Source organism: Equus caballus, chromosome 14, assembly GCF_041296265.1.
Source record: "Equus caballus isolate H_3958 breed thoroughbred chromosome 14, TB-T2T, whole genome shotgun sequence".
NCBI lineage: Eukaryota > Metazoa > Chordata > Mammalia > Perissodactyla > Equidae > Equus > Equus caballus.
In genome coordinates, this window is record NC_091697.1 from 56,141,208 (window position 1) to 56,161,260 (window position 20,053).

The 20,053-nt window shown below is 47.0% G+C and overlaps 1 protein-coding gene across 1 annotated transcript; it reads left to right on the plus strand.

Annotated features, from left to right (window-relative positions):
- Positions 1-3,827: 3,827 nt before the first annotated feature.
- Positions 3,828-5,863, plus strand: NEUROG1 (neurogenin 1). The gene has a single exon (XM_005614723.4). The coding sequence runs from the start codon at positions 4,737-4,739 to the stop codon at positions 5,469-5,471; it is 735 nt and encodes a 244-aa protein (XP_005614780.2). The 5' UTR covers positions 3,828-4,736; the 3' UTR covers positions 5,472-5,863.
- The last annotated feature ends 14,190 nt before the right edge of the window (positions 5,864-20,053 follow it).

Consider the following 20,053-nt stretch of genomic DNA (forward strand, 5'->3'; position numbering starts at 1 on the left):
CGGTTCAGATCCCAGGTGCAGACATGGCACCGCTTGGCAAAAGCCATGCTGTGGTAGGCATCCCACATATAAAGTAGAGGAAGATGGGCATGGATGTTAGCTCAGGGCTAGTCTTCCCCAGCAAAAAGGGGAGGATTGGCAGTAGTTAGCTCAGGGCTAATCTTCCTCAAAAAAAAAAAAAAAAAATAGTGACTTCAGCATGTGGTCCAGATTTTCAGAGATGCTGACTCTGGGCATCTAGGGTGGGGATCTCCAACATCACTACTACCCCCTCAGGTGATCACAGTGTGAGAAACTGACTTAATCCAATCCCTTTGAACATCTGCCGCATCCACCCACCTCCACCCCCCAGCAGATTGGCAGCTGGATGGCTCACACAACAGACAGCCAGAACACCTGGTGCAGCTCTCACCACCTTGGTGCCTGCTGTGGTTGGATTTATTACATACCCACATGGCATCCTATTGTGCTCCGAGAATGAGGGCTTCCACAGATGTGCTCTGTACTAGGCTTCAAGGAACTGGGGAAGGGGGTGGAAATTTCATCTCCCCCAGCAAGGATACATACCCTCCTAGAAGAGGCCCAGCCTTTTTCTCTCAAGGAGAAAGCTCTTTGCCTCAAAAGGAACAGGTCTGAGCCTAAGCTACCATCTCATCCCCATCCTCCCAGGGTTCAGCTCCAGCCACAGCGGGTCACTTGTAGGAGGGGTCCCCAAGCCTCAGATGCACTTATGAAAAGCACATGGGACAGACACTAATGTCCAGGGAGAAGCTGCCACAAGCACTGTCCAAGAGCCAGGAGCAGGCAGGGCAAGGCTAAGATGCCCACCTGGTCAGGTCACTAAGGCTCCGGCAAAGGAGGGGGACAAAGGCAGGAGAGGGCACAGAGCCACTGCTAGCTCATAGGGTACCTTGGTACACATTTGAAAAGCACACTTCTCTGGATACATGCAGTCCTACCTCAGGAGGCATGTCTGGATGGGGAGTGAAGAGGCTAGATTTTAGCTCCCACGTAACCTGGATGCTCTTGTGCAGTAAACCACTGGAATAACTGCGACAGCCCTGCTCAGAGAGAGCAGCAGGAGGAGGAGACAGAAAGGAATAAGAAAGGCCACCATGGCCATTCAAGGCCCATCACAACTGCCCCCAACCTCTTCCCACTGGGCCCCACATTGCCACCACAGTCATCTCCTCCCCGCCCTCCTGTCTAGATTGTCTAGTCACATCCCATCCATCCTTCAAGGCCTTCTCAGGTCCCCCTCTGCCAGGAAGCCTTCCCTTTGGGGGCTGCACAATGCTCTTCAGATCTGCTCCCCTTAACAGGCCCTCAGTACTTCTCTTAGCCGGTAGCCAGTCACCCTTCTGTGGCCACGTGTCCCCTGCCCCAGGACTATAGGTCTGCCTGACACTCCACAGAGCACCTGGCACAGAGCAGCAGGCAGCAGGTGCTCACTGTGTATTTATTGATTAATGGTAATGGAAAAACATGGAATGAAGGCTGAAAGGATTCCTGAGTCTGGCCCAAATTCAACCACCAGTGATCCCTGGGGGAACCTGGAGAAAAGACCTCCCCATCTCCCGCCTCAGTTTCCCATGTATGAGGAGCAGTGGATGGATGAGAATCTCCAAGGGTTCTGCCGGCATTGAACCCTAGGCTTACGGGACCCATCAGCCAGGTTTTCACCTCTGTTCCCCAGTGTCTAGCAAAATGCTTGGCCCAGAATAGGCAAGCAATATGGTATATAGGTTGCCTCAGTCTCTGTGCTTTGGCAACCTAAGTCTTTAACTTAGTATATATTTAGCAAACCACAGATGTCAAACCTGGCCAATTCAAGCAAAAAAGTCCTACTGGGAAAAGGCCTGCTATGGGTTTCTCCTGCAACCAATGGGAAGGCTGGAGAACCAGGTGTGGAAAACAAGCTGGCAGGAGTGGGAGTGGGGGGTGGAGAGTACAGAACCACAGCTGAAGGCAGGTCCAGTGAAGAGCTAGGTTATGACACCCACTGGCTCCTGGTCACCTCTTCTACCACTGGCCCTTCCAGGTTGCTGCTATGACACAGTGTACTCTGAACTGTCACTGCCTTAAAGCCTAAGTTCCAAGTGGGGCATTGGATGGACCGCACTGAAGTCACATGGCCACACCCTCATTGCTAGGAAGGGGCTCACGCATTCAAATTCCTCAACAGAAAGGCTCTTGAGGTGCAAGGCAGCCAAGAAATGACAAATGGCCACTCTGATGACTCTGTTCCCCTGACCAAAAAGATTCTCTCCTCTAGGAATTTGGAAAAGGAGCTGTAGTACGTTGAAGAGTGGCTTCCCAAAAGATATGTCCACCCACAACCTCAGAATGTGAATTTATCTGGAATAAGGGTCTTGGCAGTTGCAATTAAGGTAAGGATTCTGAGATGAAATCATCCTGGATTAGGGTGGGTCCTAAATCCAATGACAAGTGTCCTTATGAGAGACAAAAAAGAAGACACAGGAAACAGAGGCAGAGACTGAAGTGGTGCAGGAACAAGCCAAGGCTTGTCAGGAGCCACCAGATGCCAGAAGAAGCACGGAACAGACTCTCCCTCAGTGCCTCCAAAAAGAGCCGACCCTGCTGACGCCTTGCTTTCCAACTTCTGGCCGCCTGCACTGTGAGAGAGTATATTTCTGCTGTTTTAAGGCTCCTAGTTTGTGGTAATTTATTACAGCAGTCTCAGGAAAATAATCCAAGGGCCCAGAGATGTCATCAAGTGGAGGCTGGTGGGCGGGTACTGGGGCCCTGGGGAAGCTGAAGCAGGAGAAACAGAGGCAAGGAGCTGCGTGAGGCCCCCCAGGCTCACACCAAAGCCGGCAGCCCTTGGGCTCCTTGAGACGCCAGGATCACCCAACAATTTCCCTTTCTTGCTTAAGCTGATTAAGTCACTCTTTGTGACTTCTAACAAACCGAGGGCCCTTATATATGGCCGGGTCAGCCTTCCCCCCAGGTAGGGAGTACATGTGGGGTGCAGGGGGTGGCAGGGGGTTGGGGGGTGGAGTCCACTGAGCCAGAAAACAAGCACTGGTCAGCCAGCCAAGGTGACTGTGTCCCCAGCCAGCACCTCTCCAGAAAGCGGAGAGAGTCGCAGGCAGAGTCGGCTGGAGGACAGCGGGCCAGGCACCAGGCCTGAGGCCACCACCCAGATATCACGAGGAGGAGGCTGAAACTTTGCTGAAAGGTGTTAATTTTTATTTTTATCCCCCACCCCCATGATCTGGTGTTTCTTGGTGACTGTTTTCCCCTAAATACTAAGTTGAGGGTATCGGCGCCTCTGTTGCCCCAGAGCATTGGTGACCAGAGAAAAGCCATCCTGATGTGCAGCGAAAACCTGCTGGAATGGGCGCGCTGACATCACTGAGGGGGAGAAGGGGAGGGCGCCGAGGGGCTCCACTGAGCACTTGCTACCATCTCTCCCGGGCTAGGAAAGCCCGGTGCCCTCGCCGGCTCTCACCTGAGGGAGCCTCAGAGGCCGAAAGCCCCCTCCAAGAGATGCAGGGTAAACGGGGCGGGGGGAGCGGGGGGGCTCCTGAGGGGAGGGGATTCTCAGGCTTGTGACCTTAAGAGTCTTCGCACAGGGTTGGGGGGGTGGGGGCATTAGAAGGGTTCCGCGGAGACTCCATCCAACTTGGGAAATCATCCATTCGTTTACTTTCCGCACTGCCCCCCCAGCCCCGCCCCCAGGTGAAGGTCCGCAGGGCCATTCTCCTATTTCTTCACCAACCTGGGCGGAGCAGGGACGCTTATCTCTGCCCTCTGCTCTATGACCCTCACCTGGCCACTCTCGGGTCTATTTGGATAGGGTTTTCGCCTGGTTCCGAGGGCGCTGCATCTCGCAGCCATTCACGCGGCGCTCGGTTACAAAAGCGCGGTGTCCAGCGTCCCACGAACGTGACCTCATATCATCCTCAACAGGGGAGACTTGTGCCCCATTTACAGATGGAGAAACTGAAGTCAAATCACCTGCCCAAAGTCAGGCGGCCGGTCGGCAGCCGGAGAAAGAGAACCCAGGCTCCCAGCCGGCTCCACGTCTCCGCAACTCGCGGAACCGCTCACACTTTCCTGCCGGCGCCCCGCCTCCCCATCCCACCCCAGGGAGGGGCGCCCGGCCCGCCCCCGGAGGAGTGTGCCTCTGCCGCTAATCGCCGGCCACCCCCGCCTGGGTTTCACTGCCTGGAGACGCCTGGCCCGCGCGGCCCAGAGACAGCTCCCGGGGCCGCGCGACGCCGCCGATTGGCCCGCGGTAATTACGGGCACGCTCCGGGAGGGGGGAGGGGCGAGGGCGGCCCCCCGAGAGCATAAATTATGCAAATACCCGGACGCCGCACGGGGCTGACCTGCCGCCTCGCTCCATTCACGGGGGCTGCCGCGGGGGCGGAGGTGGCAAGGGAGGGGGGCGCCCATTGTTGCGCCGGGTACTTAAGAGGTCTTGAGGCCGGTCGTGTGCCACACTCGGTACTCACACGAGCTGATCTGATCGCCGGCAAGATCACTCGGGAGACCGACCGGGAGCGTGGCCCCTGCAGGCGAGGCGAGGAGGCGAGGCCAAGTTCCCAGTGCGCCCCTGCGCCCTTCCAAGCCTTCGCGCCCGAAGCGGGCACAGAGTAGCCCGGGGCCTTTCGGATCGTAAGTGCGCCCCGGCGGCCCTGCCCTCAGCCCAGGCTCCTGTCCTCTAAGCGCCTCTTATCTGTCCGTCGGTCCTGCACAAAGCAACGATGCCAGCCCCTCTGGAGACATGCCTCTCGGACCTTGACTGCACCGCCAGCAGCAGCAGCAGCGACCTGTCCGGCTTCCCCACCGACGAGGAAGACTGTGCCAGGCTCCAACCTCAAGCTTCCGCTTCGGGGCCGCCCGTGCCGGCCTGCAGGGGCGCTCCCGGGATTCCCGGGGCTTCCGATACTCCCCGGGCGCAGGACGACGATCAGGAGCGGCGGCGGCGCAGGGGTCGCGCACGGGTACGTTCCGAGGCGCTGCTGCACTCGCTGCGCAGGAGCCGGCGCGTCAAGGCCAACGACCGCGAGCGCAACCGCATGCACAACTTGAACGCGGCGCTGGACGCGCTGCGCAGCGTGCTGCCTTCCTTCCCCGACGACACCAAGCTCACCAAGATCGAGACGCTGCGCTTCGCCTACAACTACATCTGGGCTCTGGCCGAGACTCTGCGCCTGGCGGACCAGGGGCTGCCCGGGGCCAGTGCCCGGGAGCGCCTCCTGCCGCCTCAGTGCGCCCCCTGCCTGCCCGGGCCCCCAAGCCCCGCCAGCGACGCCGAGTCCTGGGGCTCCGGTGCCACCGCCTCCCCTTGCGCCGCCGCCGCCTCGCCGCTCTCTGACCCCAGTAGCCCCGCCGCCTCCGAAGACTTCGCCTATGGTCCCGGCGACTCTCTTTTCTCCTTCCCTGGCCTGCCCAAGGATTTGCTCCACACGACGCCCTGTTTCATGCCTTACCACTAGGCCCTACTTATACACCGTTACCTTCCCCCTCCCCCAGGAAACAGGCAGTAGGCGAGACCCCAGCTGCGGCCTCCGGACCCCAGGCCAGGCGGAGGAGAGGAAGCGGGAGCTTTAAAGGGGAGGGGGATACCTGAGCCGCCTGTTAGGTCGCTGCATCCTCGTTGTGGCTGCCCCTTGGTCTATTCCTCTAGCCCTGAGCCCCAGGCCCCTCCTGCCCGCCCCTAGACGGCCTTTCCTTTTGCACTTTCTGAACTCCACAAAACCTCCTTTGTGGCTGGCTCAGAGCTGACCCCAGCCACCATTTCAGTGTGATTTAGAAAAGGGACAGATCGGCCCCTGAAGACGAGGTGAAAAGTCAATTTTACAATTTGTAGAACTCTAATGAAGAAAAACGAGCATGAAAATTCGGTTTGAGCCGGCTGACAATACAATGAAAAGGCTTAAAAAGGAGAGACAAGGAGTGGGCTTCATGCATTATGGATCCCGACCCCCACCACCGCAGGCCAGCTCGAGGAAGAACCCGAGACTCTGGCATAGCTATTCAGACACCGGGCTGCAGAGTACATTAATTTATTCAAGATGCCTCATTCATATGAAAATGTATTTTTGTACATAAAGAGTTTATTATGAGCTATCAAAGTTTACATTTTTGTACTGCAGATGTCTCGTGTAAATAAAAACTAAGAAAAAAAAAGTCACTAAGTTTCTTGCCTAACGTTGGTGTGTCTCTGGGGTTTTTCTTCCCTTCCGCGGGCTGCGCAACCACTAAAGTGAAACACTATCTCCACCCACCTTCAAACCCTCCAGTCCCATTTCAAAAACAATTAAAAAATAAAATGCACCTGATTTCCACCAAGAAAGGGATAAAGACAGACAAGGGCATTTGGGATCCATCATTTCCTTTAACCTTGTAAACACAAGGGAGATCTTTCAGGCTCCCCATAAGCCAATTAAGACTTTTTAGTGGGGAATTAGCCCCGGATATGCAGCTACCTGTAGAGGTAGGGGCAGTGGGAGAGTCTTTCTTTTGAGGAACGCCACATCAGCTGGCTCTGTCTTTCAAAGAGAGGGGATTAAAAAGATCAATACAGTGTGACCACTGGCTAGGAAGTCCCAGTGACAGGTGGGCCCAGGCTGGGCAAGCAGAAGGGTCCACTCTTATAACAGCCTATTTAGAGGGGGAAATTGATTTGTAAACAGTGCCTCCAAATTGTTGTCCATTGAGCCTGGGATCACCCTGGCTGTGAGGTGTGGGGTGAATTACGCTGGGGTGGGGTCCCTGGGTGGGGTGTGCAGCTGCCTAAAATTGTGAGGTAGGATGCCTGCAACACACAAACACACACACACACACACACTGTGCCCACCCTGCGGGGAGAGAGGGATGTGAGGTGTGCTCAGTCCTGGCTTGCTCAGCCAGTGCTCAGGGGCAACAGCCAAAGCTTTCATTTGCTGCCAGAGAAATCAGCCGCCCAAACTCAGCGGGGATTCTTCTGGCTGCAGTATGTTTGTCTGTCGTCTGACAATTAGCTAACAGCACTGGCCAGTAGTGGCTTTTGTTTTAAATTTCAGAATGTGGGTATTTACAAAAGTTAGTTCCTAAAATGCTCGTGCTGCCTGTTTTCCCAGGTCACAAGTCACCCCACATTAAGACCAAATTTTTTTCCACTGGGTTGCCCCTTCTCATGAATATAATTATTTAGCAGGAGCAAGTAGAAATGGGTTCAGGAAAATAGTATTGTACGGTGTTAGAGAAATCATACCCATTTAGGAGATGAATAGAAGCAGAGGGCCAGAAGTAAGGCCACTTATAGCATGTTCCCCTTGTGGAAGTGTGTTCCCTCCTCACACACACGTCCTCATGAGCTGGATCCACAGATTCATAAGCTGGGTCCCCAGCAGGCGTTGCTAAGCCCAGCCATGGGCAAGAAGCCCTTTTTCAGATAAAAAGACTCCTTTTTGGAAGGTTCTGGAAAGTTGTATGCCTTCTCTAACTGCCCTCAGAGTGGAGATACGGTCCTCCAAGAAAAGCTTCAGAAGTTGTGAGGGCTCAGAAGGGAGTTGCTTCTGCTAAAAGCTCCAAAGAAAAAGTTGTGTCTCTTGAATGACCCTGCCCCGGCCCCGCTCTATTGTCTGTCTCAGAATTAATTCACTCTGCTAGCTTTGCATTTTCTTATAGCAAAACACACAAATGGTCTGCATCAGATTTTCTGCTCTCCTGTGCATAGGATGCTCGGAAGTGACTCCCTCCAGCTTTCTGAGGGGCTCAGCCTGAGTCTGCAAGAAGGGCAGGCCCCCTGAGGAGACTACTCAGATGTGGCATAGGTGCACTTGTCTCGGTCAGAGGAAGAGAACGGCCAATTATGTTTATCGTTGTCCAAAATCCTTGGGGAAAACCCCCAGCAAACAAAGAGCCCGAGGGACCCGGAGCTCGTGGAGCTTCTGGAGCTCCTGCTGCAGTAGGAGCTTTGTCTTGAACAACTGCAGCCAGCCAGTGCTGAAAACGAGAAACATCACCATCACCACCCCCAAGACTGAAGAAATGCAAACCATACTCCCGACTCTGTTGCCAAAACAGGCTCACAACTCAAGGTGCAGGGCCCAGAGCACTTTCTATCTAGGGAAACATCTTTAACAGTGATTGCTGGGGGGCATCTCCACCCCTCCTAGTTAATATTGTTCTTCCAAGGAAGCAAGCATATATGTGGTCTGCGTGGCCCTTGGAGCTCTCAAATGAGAGAAAAGGTGATTGAAAATGCTTATCCCCAGCTCAGGGGCCTCTTTCTCCTTGCAGTAAACTCTGGTTCATCCACTGGCATCTGTGAAGGCAGGCTGGGAGCTACTAGAGTATTCTAATCAGTTATAGGGCATAGAACGTCCCACTGACAGCCATGTTTCACTCCAACAGAATCTGCCACTGAGGAATCACTGGGACTTCAGAAGCCTTATCTATTCTCTCTCTCAATCTCTCCCTTTGCTCCTGTTCTGGTGTAACATATCTACTTTCACACACTGCCTCCAAGCCTTTGAGAAGCCAGGCCAGGGAAGATGGGGATGGCGTAGTAAAAGGAAGAATTTTGCTCACTCTCTCATCTCTTTAATGACGTTATCATGCTCCTGCTGTGTGCCAAGCATCACTCTAGGCACTGGGGTGACCAAGACAAAGTGCTTGTTTGAAAGGAACTTATGTACTAGTGAGAAAAGACAAAATAAACTTATGACAGATGGTGGTAAATGCTGAGGAGAAAAAAGAAAGTAAATGAGGGGACTTTGGAAAGCCAGGGCGGGAGGGAGGTTGCTCCTCTAGAAAAGATGGTCAGGGAAGGGCTTGTAACGAGAGGACATTCGAGCAGAGGCTCAGATGCAGAGAGGGAAGGAGCAGCCGTGGCGGTATCCAGGGGGAAGCATCCCAGGGAGAAGGCACTGTGAGGGGACAGCCCTGGCCTAGCACCGTGGATTACAAGGACAGCGAGGAGGCTCATATGACCGCAGCAGAGGGCATGAGCGGGGCCAGGATGGAGACAGATGGGGGCAGCACAAATCATGACTTTTTTCTTAAGATAATTGAAGAACTGAAAGCAGAGGAGTGATGTGAACTGACTTATGTTTTTAAAGGCCACACTTGTTGTTAAGGGACAGCAGGCTTTGGGGGCCAGGGGGAAGTAGGGACCCAACCAAGAGTCTGCATGTTAGTCCTGAAGAAAGACTTACATTGGAGAGGGGGTGAAGAGTGGTCAGAACCAGGACAGCTTTTGAAGAAGGAAACAGCAGGATTTGTTTTGTTTTGTTTTGTTTGAGGAAGATTAGCCCTGAGCTAACTGCTACCAGTCCTCCTCTTTTTTTTTTGTTTTTTGCTGAGGAAGCCTGGCCCTGAGCTAACATCCATGCCCATCTTCCTCTACTTTCTATGTGGGACGCCTACCACAGCATGGCATGCCAAGTGGTGCCATGTCTGCACCCGGGATCCGAACTGGCGAACCCCAGGCCGCCAAGAAGTGGAACGTGCTCATTTAACCGCTGCACCACTGGGCCAGCCCCCAGGATTTGTTTTGAGTATGAAGAAAGAGAGACATCAAGGCAGATTCCAAGGATTTGGGTCAGGAGCCATGAGCTCACAGAACCCATCCCACAAACCCCTCTACAAATGGTTAGTTTTGCCTGAAACTGCTCATTTTAGCACCCAAAGCAAAGATGGAAACATGAGTTGTAGTGTCCAAAAGATAAAGACAGATTGCTGCTCAAGAGAACCATAACTTTTTCTGGGCATGGGACCTCAGAGAAACACCTCAGAGAAAATTCATAATGGGGGTAGAGAGAAGGGGCTCCTGATGTCATGGGCAATGTCCTCAATAGCGTCATCGTCATTGACCTCATCATCCTAGCTAACACTTACATAGCACTTACTCTGTGTTCTACGCACTGTTCTAAACACACTCCACATATTAATTCATTTAATTCTCACAACCCATGAGGTTGATAATGTCATTATCTCCATTTTACAGATGAGGGAACTGAGGTACAGAGAAGCCAAGTAACTTTCCTGAGACCACACAGCTAGTAAGTCATAAAGCTGGGATTTGAACCCTGGCAATCTGGCTCCAGTGTTCCTGCTGCTTCTTAGATTGCCTCTCAAGGAATGAAAATGAAGGACAGCCAAGCAAAAAGCATCATGGGCTTCACACTTAGCTTTCTAAGGCCCAGTGTGACCCAGGAATAAGCTTAATGATAGCTACAGGCAGGGCCTCAGCTGCCATATGGGGCCTTTGGCTAAATGAAGAAAAGGCCTCCTTCCCCCTACTCCTCCAGTGTACCAGCCCTGTGCCAGGGTGCACGGCGGGGTCAGTGGAGTGTCCCCTTCCTCCCCCCACTCCCGTGGGGGCCATGAACAGGGTACAATCTGTACAACCTTATCTAGCAGCCCTGCCTAGAGGTAAGGATGAGTCAGTTGAATTGCCTTTTCCTGACAGAGGTGGGCACAGTCTGCAGAGGGTTTGGGGGGTGAGTTTTCTGGCAAGGACTGGAGTGTCACTACTTCAGTTTACAAGACCAATAGGGCTAAGAGCCTGGTGGCATCCTCTTGTGAAAAATCAGTCTCTTCACCATTCACATTGGGCTAGAAAGGCCCTACCTACATATCTTACCAAAGCCTAGACTTCCTTCAGAGAACATTTCTGGGGTTGCTCCAACCTAGGCCAAGCAGGGTATTGAGGCTCCAAAGTTCCACATCAAAGAGCGTAATGGTGAAGATTGGAGCCTGGAAGGTGCTCCTGCCAACTTTCACCAATTGCCTGCATCACCCATAAACCAGAATAAGCCCAGGGTACATCTAACTGTAGCAGCTGTCACTTCCTGAGATGGTACAGGACAGGCACTTGGCTCCAGCACTGACTGACCTCACCTGCTCCCCACTGGGCTGGTGGCCAGGAGCCAGGCAACCCTGGAGGCAGAAAGCCAAAACAGGATGTTGGGATTTCAGATGGCTGAGCTTACACCATCCTTTCTGACAGTGATTAGATGCCAGTCCTGGTTGCCTGCAGAGGTCATTCTCTTGTTCGGGTGAAGCCCATTGTGCCATTGACTAATATGTCTTCTCCAGCCTTGAGAGTGAAGGACAATGTGTACCTGGGGACAATGGGACCAATATGCCAAGTTGGTCTCAAGTCATTGAGACACAAGCAAAAGATGGCCATCAGAGGATACCACTGCTTTGTCAATTCAAATTTGATCTTTGCTCTATCTAAAGGACTATACTTGGCCCTTAATAATATGCTGCTTCTTCTATTAGGTTAAACTCACCCCAACACAGCATGGGTACCTACTTTGCACCCAGCATGTGAGCTTGGTAGATTGTACTATTTGCCCATAATTATTGGTTCCCTCCCCATCTTCACCATGCTCTCCTGTAAGTCAAAGGTGCTTCTATCCTATTGAATTTGGGCTTGCTCATGCAACTGGCTTTGGCCAATGGGATGTGAGTAAACATGGGCTAAAGCATGTCTAAATAGAAGCTTTCACTGCACAAGCTTTTCACTGTCTCTGCTTTCTACATGAGGACAGCATGACTGAGAAAGTGGCCACCCCTTCAGCTGGAGTCCCTAAATGAGAGATACCTGCACTCAAATCCTTGTTTCAGGGTCTGCTTCTGGAAGAACCCAAAAACGAGACAGGCCAGATCTTGGATTCATTCACAGCTTTCTATTCAAAGAAAACTCTACCCAAAAAACTACAGCTGGCTCTTCCTAGAACTAAATCGAGATGCCTTGGCATGTACACCACTCAACCCCTCCATATTATCTAGGCTTGGACTATAAGAACCCTCTCATCACTCTCCAAACACAGCAGTGCCCCTTATGGCTCTGTGTCTTTCTACCCACTTGTCTCCTATCCAGCTACCACCAACCTCTCACTCATCCTTCAAACTGCAGTTCCAACATGACCTTCTCTGTGAAGCCTTCTCAGACATCCTAGGCCAATTTAGTTACTCCATCCTCCTCTGGGCTCCCACACATTAAAGTCACTACCTGATCATCGTACACACTGTGAACGTGTCGGCTTCTGAGGGACTTTGGACTACTTAACCCCAAGATACATGCCTGAGTCCTCTACATGCCCCCAGAGCCTGCATGGCTGAGATAAAGGATGAGATCATCCTTTATCTGTGAGGTTCCTTTGCGGCAGTTCACAATTTCACTGGAAAATCACCAAAGTGGCTCTCGTCTTTCTAGGAGGGATTGAAGGTGGTCCAGGCCAAAGAGGGGTAAGTTGGTTTTGTTCAGTCTTTCACCTCATCCTAGTCATTTTCCCTTAAGGAAGAAGGCCATAACCCAGAAGGCAGCCAAAAGAATTTATCTTGCTTTCATTTCCTCCGCAGACCAGCCCAGAGGCACCCAAAGCTATGTACAAAGAATCATCCAAGAAGTCTTTCTTCAAAGAATGTAGATGCCTGAGTCTCACCTCCAAAGATTTTCCTTCAGAACATCTAGAATGAAGGCCTGGCATTTGTGCACAGATGATTAATATGCACAGCCAGGATTAAGAAACCATGGGCTTGAAAAACCTTGTGCCTCCCACAAGATTCAGTCTATTACCCAGGGGATCCTAGTGGAGTTAAAACCCAGATGTGCATGGATCTGGAGAGACCCCTCTGCACACATCCCTCATATGCTCGTGGGACACACGCAAGGGGATGGGCATGGGCTTCTCACCCTTCAGATTTCTTACCATCTTGACAGGACTAACGCCAAGGATGGGGCCAGTAAACCTCACTGTTTTACAGTGTTACCCAATTGCTCCAAGCCCAGAATTATTTTAGATTTTACTTGTTTGGAGCCTGGTGACAGAAACTGCTGGTTATTCACTAAAATCCATTCTCCTCTTCTTGGGCACATGACTAACTACATTTCCCAGGATTCTTTGCAGTTAAGCATGACGTTGTGACTGGGTTCTTTTTACTGGATCATGAGTGGAAATGTTGTGAGCTACCTCTGGGACTACACCTTTATGACAATGGTGGGAATTTGCACTTTTGTGTAAAATATAGAAAGTTTCAAAGAACCCCATTCCCAGTTTAAAAATGAGAAAAAGCCATATAATCTACAAAATCGTAACTTTTCTTCAGCTAATCAAAGAAGTGAGGTCACAAGACAGTTAGATAAAGTGAACTATAAGAGGAGAAAGCCTATCCGAGGAGAGGCAGAGCATGTGAACTGTTTCACCTTGGGCAAAGCATGTGGGGGAGAAGTGGCTGCCATACAAGCAAGTAAGAAGAAATTGGCTAAAATTGTAATAAAATCTAAAGGCCAAATGTGGGCTAGGGTGTCCGTTTGGAATAGGAGAGCTCATACGCACTTGCAAGAGCCCATTAGGTGCTCACAAGAATGATTAAGCCAGAGCAAAAGACCAGAGAGAGTCCCCTCGATGGTGAAGATGTTCAGGAGGTGATTGCTGTTTCGGAACAGGCACAAGTCCCACTTACTTTCCCAGCATGCTATCCTTAAAGCAAAAGCAGTAAGCCACTGAAGAAGGGGCATTTTCTTCCCTAGGATATAAGCAAACGTCTATTGCTTCTGGGGAGATACAGAAGCAAACCCACCTGTTTCTGGTAGAGGGGTAGGAAACTGCCTCAACCTAGGACAAAGGCAAAGATCAGTCGCTGGTGGAGGAGGAGTAGAGAAAACAACCTCTCTCTGGTGGAAAGGCCAGGATCCTACACCAATACTAAGCAAGGGTCTGTCACTGGAAGGGGAGGAACAGGAAACTCCTTCCAGAGAACAACCACAGATATGAGTCAGAGTTTGGCTTCCAAGGGGATGAAGAGCTGGAAATCCTCACCCATGAAGCCAAGACACATAGGGCTTACCAAGACTGAGGCTGGACACCCTTTACAAACCTAGCATCAAGTAACAAGCAACATCAATCTAATGCTGGATGAGAGACAGGAGCATGGAGAGTGATGTCCCTCAGGAGCACAGGCAGGCAAAATGGCTGAAAGATGAGCCACTGAGAAAACTCCTCTGGCACCCCTCCCCCTCCTCCCAGTAAAAGTACATGGTAACAACAGCCCAGTGCTGAAGAAATTGGAAGCCTATGGTGCACTGAAGGTAATAATAACCATAAGAAAGCACAAACCAAGCTCAACTCTTGACTAGATTGACTGAACACTCTCTCTCCATGCTAACTGCATGACAAAAGAAGAGGCATGTCCAGTCATAAAATTATTTACCTTCCTCTCTACTGTTTCTGTACACATGATGTCCAACATGAATAAAAAATTACAAGACATACCAAAAAAGGGTAAGAAAAACAACTCACTCCCAAGAGATAAAAGAATCAATAGATCTAGACTCGGCTATAACCCAAATATTGGAATTTTCAGATAGAAAATTTACGATAACTATGATTAATATGTTAGAGAACCTAGCGGAAACTTGGACAGCAGGTTTATATTAGTCAAGATTCTCCAGAGAAGCAAAATTAGTAGGAGATATATATCTATGTAAAAGAGATTTACCATAGAAATTGGCCCATGTAGTTATGGAGGCCATGAAGTCCCATGATCTGCTGTCTGCAAGCTGGAGAACCAGGAAAGCCAGTGGTGTAACTCAGTCCAAGTCTGAAAGCCTGGGAATTGGGGGCCAGTGATGTAAATCCCAGTGTGAGTCCAAAAGCCCAAGAACCGGGAGCAATGATGTCCTAGAGCAGGAGAAGATGGATGTTTCAGCTTAAGCAGAGAGCAGATTCGCCCTTCCTTCACCTTTTGTTTTATCAGGTCCTCAATAGATTGGATGATGCCCACCCACATTGGTGAGGGTGATGCTAGTCTCTTCCAGAGACATCCTCACAGACACACCCAGAAATAATGTATTACCAGCTATGTGGGCATCTCTTATCCCAGACAAGTTGACACATAAAATTAACTGTCACAATGCTTAAACAAATTGGGAATTTCAGCAGAGAAATGACAAATATAAGAAGCAGTAGAATTGAAATAGAAAATAAAACATGATATCAGAGATGAAGAATTCCTTTCATAGGCTCATCAGTAACCTGGCCTTAGCTAAGGAAAGACTCGATGACCTTGAAGATAGGTCAACAGACCCTATCCAAACTGAAACACAAAGAGAAAAAAAGAATGGGAAAAACCACAACAGAACAGAGTATCCAAGAACTGATATCAAGTGAAAACTTGAATCTACACAAAGAAATGAAAAAAAAAGAAAATGATAAAAATAAAGTTAAAAGACACTTTTCTTTTTACTTATTTTAAATTGGTTTAAAAGATAATTATGGGGCTGGCCCAGTGGTGCAGTAGTTCAGTTCACACGTTCTGCTTCTCGGCAGCCCCGGGTTCCGTGATTCGGATCCCAGGTGCAGACGTGGCGCCACTTGGCAAAAGCCATGCTGTGGCAGGCATCCCATGTATAAAGTAGAGGAAGATGGGCATGGATGTCAGCTCAGGGCCAGTCTTCCTCAGCAAAAAGAGGAGGATTGGCAGTAGTTAGCTCAGGGCTAATCTCCCTAAAAAAAACAAAAAAAGATAATTATGTAAGACAAAATGAATAATACTGTATTGTGGGGCTTATAACATATGTAAAAGTAAAATTTGCAATAAAAATAGCCCAAAGAATGGGAGGGATGAATAGGAATATACTCTCATGAGATTCTTCCACTTTACATGAAGCGAATATTCTTTAAATGTAGATTCAGGTAAGTTAACAACGTATATTGTAAACCCCAGGGGAAAACTGCAAAAATCTTTTAAAAGGTATAACTGATAAGCCAATAGTGGAAATAAGGTAGACTAATAAAAAATTTCAATTAATCTAAAAGAAGTGGGAAAAAGGAACAAAGAACAGATAAGACAAATAGAAAACAACTAGGAGGACAGTAAATTTAAATCCAATCACATCGATAATTACATTAAGTGCAAATTACATGAAAAAGCAAAGATTGTCACAACAGATAAAAAGCAAGACTGAACTATACGCAATCTACAAGAAACCCACTGCAAGTGTAAAGACATAGATAGCTTAAAAGGAAGAGAAAGGAAAAAGTTATATCATACAAATACTAAACAAAGGGAAGTTACAGTGGCTATACTATCAGACTGATGGACTTCAGAACAAGACATAGTTCCAAGGATAAAGAGGGACATTACATAATAATAAAGGGGTCAATTCACCAAGAAGATATAACAATCCTAAATGTGTAAGCACTCAACAATGAACCTTCAAAACACACGAAACAGAAACTGATGTAATTGAAAGGAGAAATAGACAAATCTGTAACTATAAAGACTTTAACATTCATCACTTAATAATCTATAGAAAAAGCAGACAGAAAAATAGTAAGGATATAGAAGGTCTGAACAACACTATTAACCAACTTGGTCTAATTTACATATAGAACACTCCATCCACACTCAAACAATATAGAATACACATTCTCTTCAAGTACACATAGAATCTTCACCAAGACAGACATATTTTGGGCCATAAAACATTCTCCGTAATTTAAACAAATTCAAGTGACATAAAATATGTTCTCTGAAACAGCAACTTTCCAAATAATTGGAAATTGAACAACACACTCCTAAAAACCCATTGTTCAAAGAGGAAGTAAAAAGACAAATTTGAGGGGCCGGCCCCATGGCCAAGTGGTTAAGTTTGCATACTCTGCTTCGGCGGCCCAGGGTGTCACCGGTTCGAATCCTGGGCGTGGACATGGCACCACTCATCAAGCCATGCTGAGGTGGCGTCCCACATGCCACAACTAGAAGGACCCACAACTAAAACTACACAACTATGTACTGGGGGCTTTGGGAGAAAAGAGGAAAAATAAAAAGTCTTTTAAAAAAATTTGAAAATATTTTGAATTGAATGAAAATGAAGACATAACATATCAGAATCTGTGAGATGCTGCTAAAAGAGTACTTAGGGGGAAATTTATAGTTTTAATTGCTTATACTAGAAAATAAGAAAGATTTTTGAATCAATAAGTTTCTTAAGAAATAGAAAAAGAAGAGAAAATTTGACTTAAAAGTCAGCATAAAGAAGGACATAGTAAGAAAAGAACAAACTTCAATAAAATTGGAAACAGAAATCAACAGAGAAAATCTGCAGAGCCAAAAGCTGGTTTTTAAAAATTAACCTATAAAATTTATAGACTTCTAACCAAACTGATCAATAAGATAGAAGAAATAAATTACCAATCAAGAATGAAAGAGGGAACATTATTACAGATAATAAGGACTTACAAAGATAAGGGAATATTATAAACTTTGTGCCAATACATTTGATTGATTAGAGGAAAGGGATGGATTCCGTAAAAGATGCAACCTACAAAAGCTTAATCAAAATAACTAGATAACCTGAATAATCCTATATTTATTTTAAAAGTCTAATTTGTGGTTACAGCCTTCCTGCAAAGGCCCAGATGGCTCTCTAAAGTAGTCTATCAAACACTTAAAGGAGAAATAATATTAATTCCATAGAAATTCATCCAGAAAAAGAAGAAGAGAGAACACATCTCAATTCAGTTTTTGAGCCCAGCAGTACCCTGATATAAAAACTAGACAAAGGCTTTACTTTACAAGTAAAGTAAGTTATAGACCATATTCCTCACAAACATATGTGTAAAAATCCTCATCCAAACATTAGTAAGTTGAATCTAACACTATACAAAAATGGTAAATGTATCATGACTAAGTGGATTTTATCCCAAGAATGCAAATTTAGCTCAACATTTGAAATTAATCAATGTAATTCATACCACATCAACAGAGGAAAAGAGAATAAAAACATAGAATTATTACAATAGATGCAGAAAATTCATTTGAAAAAATTTGATATCCATTTCATGATAAAATATCCCAGCAAACTAGGAATAATTATCAACCTGATAAAGGGCATTTACGAAAAAACTTCCACTCGTATTATACTTAACATGTGTTCCTCCTATGATCAACAACAAGACAGTGAAGTCAGCTTTCACCACTCCTATTCAACACTGTACTGAAGGTCTAGCCAGTGAAATAAATCAAGAGAAAGAAATAAAAGGCATAGATTTGGAAAAAAGCCTATCTGTCTTTATTTGCAGACAGCATAATCATCTACACCTACAATTTGGAAAACAAGAACAAAGTTGGAGGAGGGACATCACCTGATTTCAAGACAGTGTGGTATTTGTAAAGGATAGACTCGTAGACCAATGAAACCAAATGAATAACCCCAAAATAAACCCACACATATATGGTCAATTGATTTTAGACAAAGGTGCCAAGGTAAGTCAATGGAGGAAAGATAGTATTTTCAGCAAATGGTGCTGGAACAATTAGATATCCATATGCAATAAAAATGAAACTTGACCTGTACCACACACCATAAACAAAAATTAACTCAAATTATAAGACTTAAAATGAGAAATCATTTAGAAAGAAACACAGAGAAGAAAATCATTGGACCTTGGATTACACAGAAATTTCTTAAATAAAACTTGAAAAGCATGAAGCGTAAAAGAAAAGAATTAATAAATTAGATTTAATCAACAATTCAAAACTTTTGCTCTTCAAAAGACACTGTAAAGAAATGAAAAGAGAAGCCATAGACTGGGAGAAAATACTTGCAAAACACATTCTGATAAAGGACTGGTATCCAGAACATATAAAGAACTCTCACATCTCAGTAATAAGAAAGCAAACAACCCAATCTAAAAACTGGCAAAAAAAAAAAAAAAAAAAATTAGACACTCCACCAAAGAAGAGAGAACATTGGCAAAAGACCATATGAAAAGATGTCCAATACAATTAGTCATTAGGGAAATACAAATTAAAGCCATAATGAGATGCCATGAGTCCACAGTTCTTAGAATGGCTAAAATAAAACAGCTGACAATACCAAGTGCTACCTAGGATGTGGAACACTCAGACTCTCATACATTCCTGATGGGAGTACGAAATAGTACAAGCATCTTGGAACAGTTTGGCAGTTCCTTATAAAATTAAATATATATTTACTGTATGGCTCAGCATCCCACTCCTACATATTGACCTAAGAGAAATGAAATCATGTGTTTACACAAAGACCTCTATGCAGATGTTTATATTACTTTTATTCATACTCTCCGAAAATTAGAAAGAGCCCAGGTGCCCATCAACAGGAAAATGGGTAAAAACTGTTGTATATTCAGGTAAAAGCAGTTCATTGATACATGCAGGAACATAAGTGAGTCTCAAAAGCATCATGCTAGGGGAAAAAAAGCCAGACTCAAAAGGCCAAATACTGTATGATTCCATTTACATGGCATTTGGGAAAAGCAAAACTTCAGGGACAGAAATTAGATGAGTGATTTCCAGGGGTGAGTGAGGGAGAAGATTAATGAGAAATGGGGCAAGTGAGATCTTTTTGGGGAGATGGAAAAATTCTGTATCTTGATTGTGATGGTGGTTACACAGTTTGTCAATACTCACAGAATTGTGCATCTTCAAAGGATGAGTTTTATTTTAGGTAAATTATACCTCAATAAACCTCACTTAAAATATGAAAAGTGATCATGGAATGTGGTGAGCTCCCTTCCCATGACTGTCACCTGGACCTGATACAACCCAGCTTCAGCCGTGAGGACAATAAGAGTACTGGGGCCAGTGCCACTCAAAGAGTTTTCTCGCCCCAAAATCTGATGAAACAAGTATAGAAATTGAGAGGCTGTATTTAGTAACATTTATAGCAATTTAAGTGTATTGTATCTAATAATAAAACACTTTAGTCTTGTATTTTGCATGTCTTTGGGAGGTATTTTTCCAGTAATTCATTTTTACTATTTTTTACAAAAATTTTGGTCTGAAATGGATTGAAAATGTTAAAAAAAAAAAAAAAAAAAAAAAAAGAGTCCTCCACCACATATAGTTTGAGAAGCACTTCCCTCGGGGATGGCAGAGCACCTTGGAGGAACTTGCATCCCTGCCTGACTGCGTGAAGCAGACCCACCTGCCGCCTGGGATGCTCCTCTTGGACTGTTCCATAAACGAGAAATAAACTTTGTTCAGTCTCATTGTATGTCTCTGTCACAGAAGCCGAACTTTACCCTAA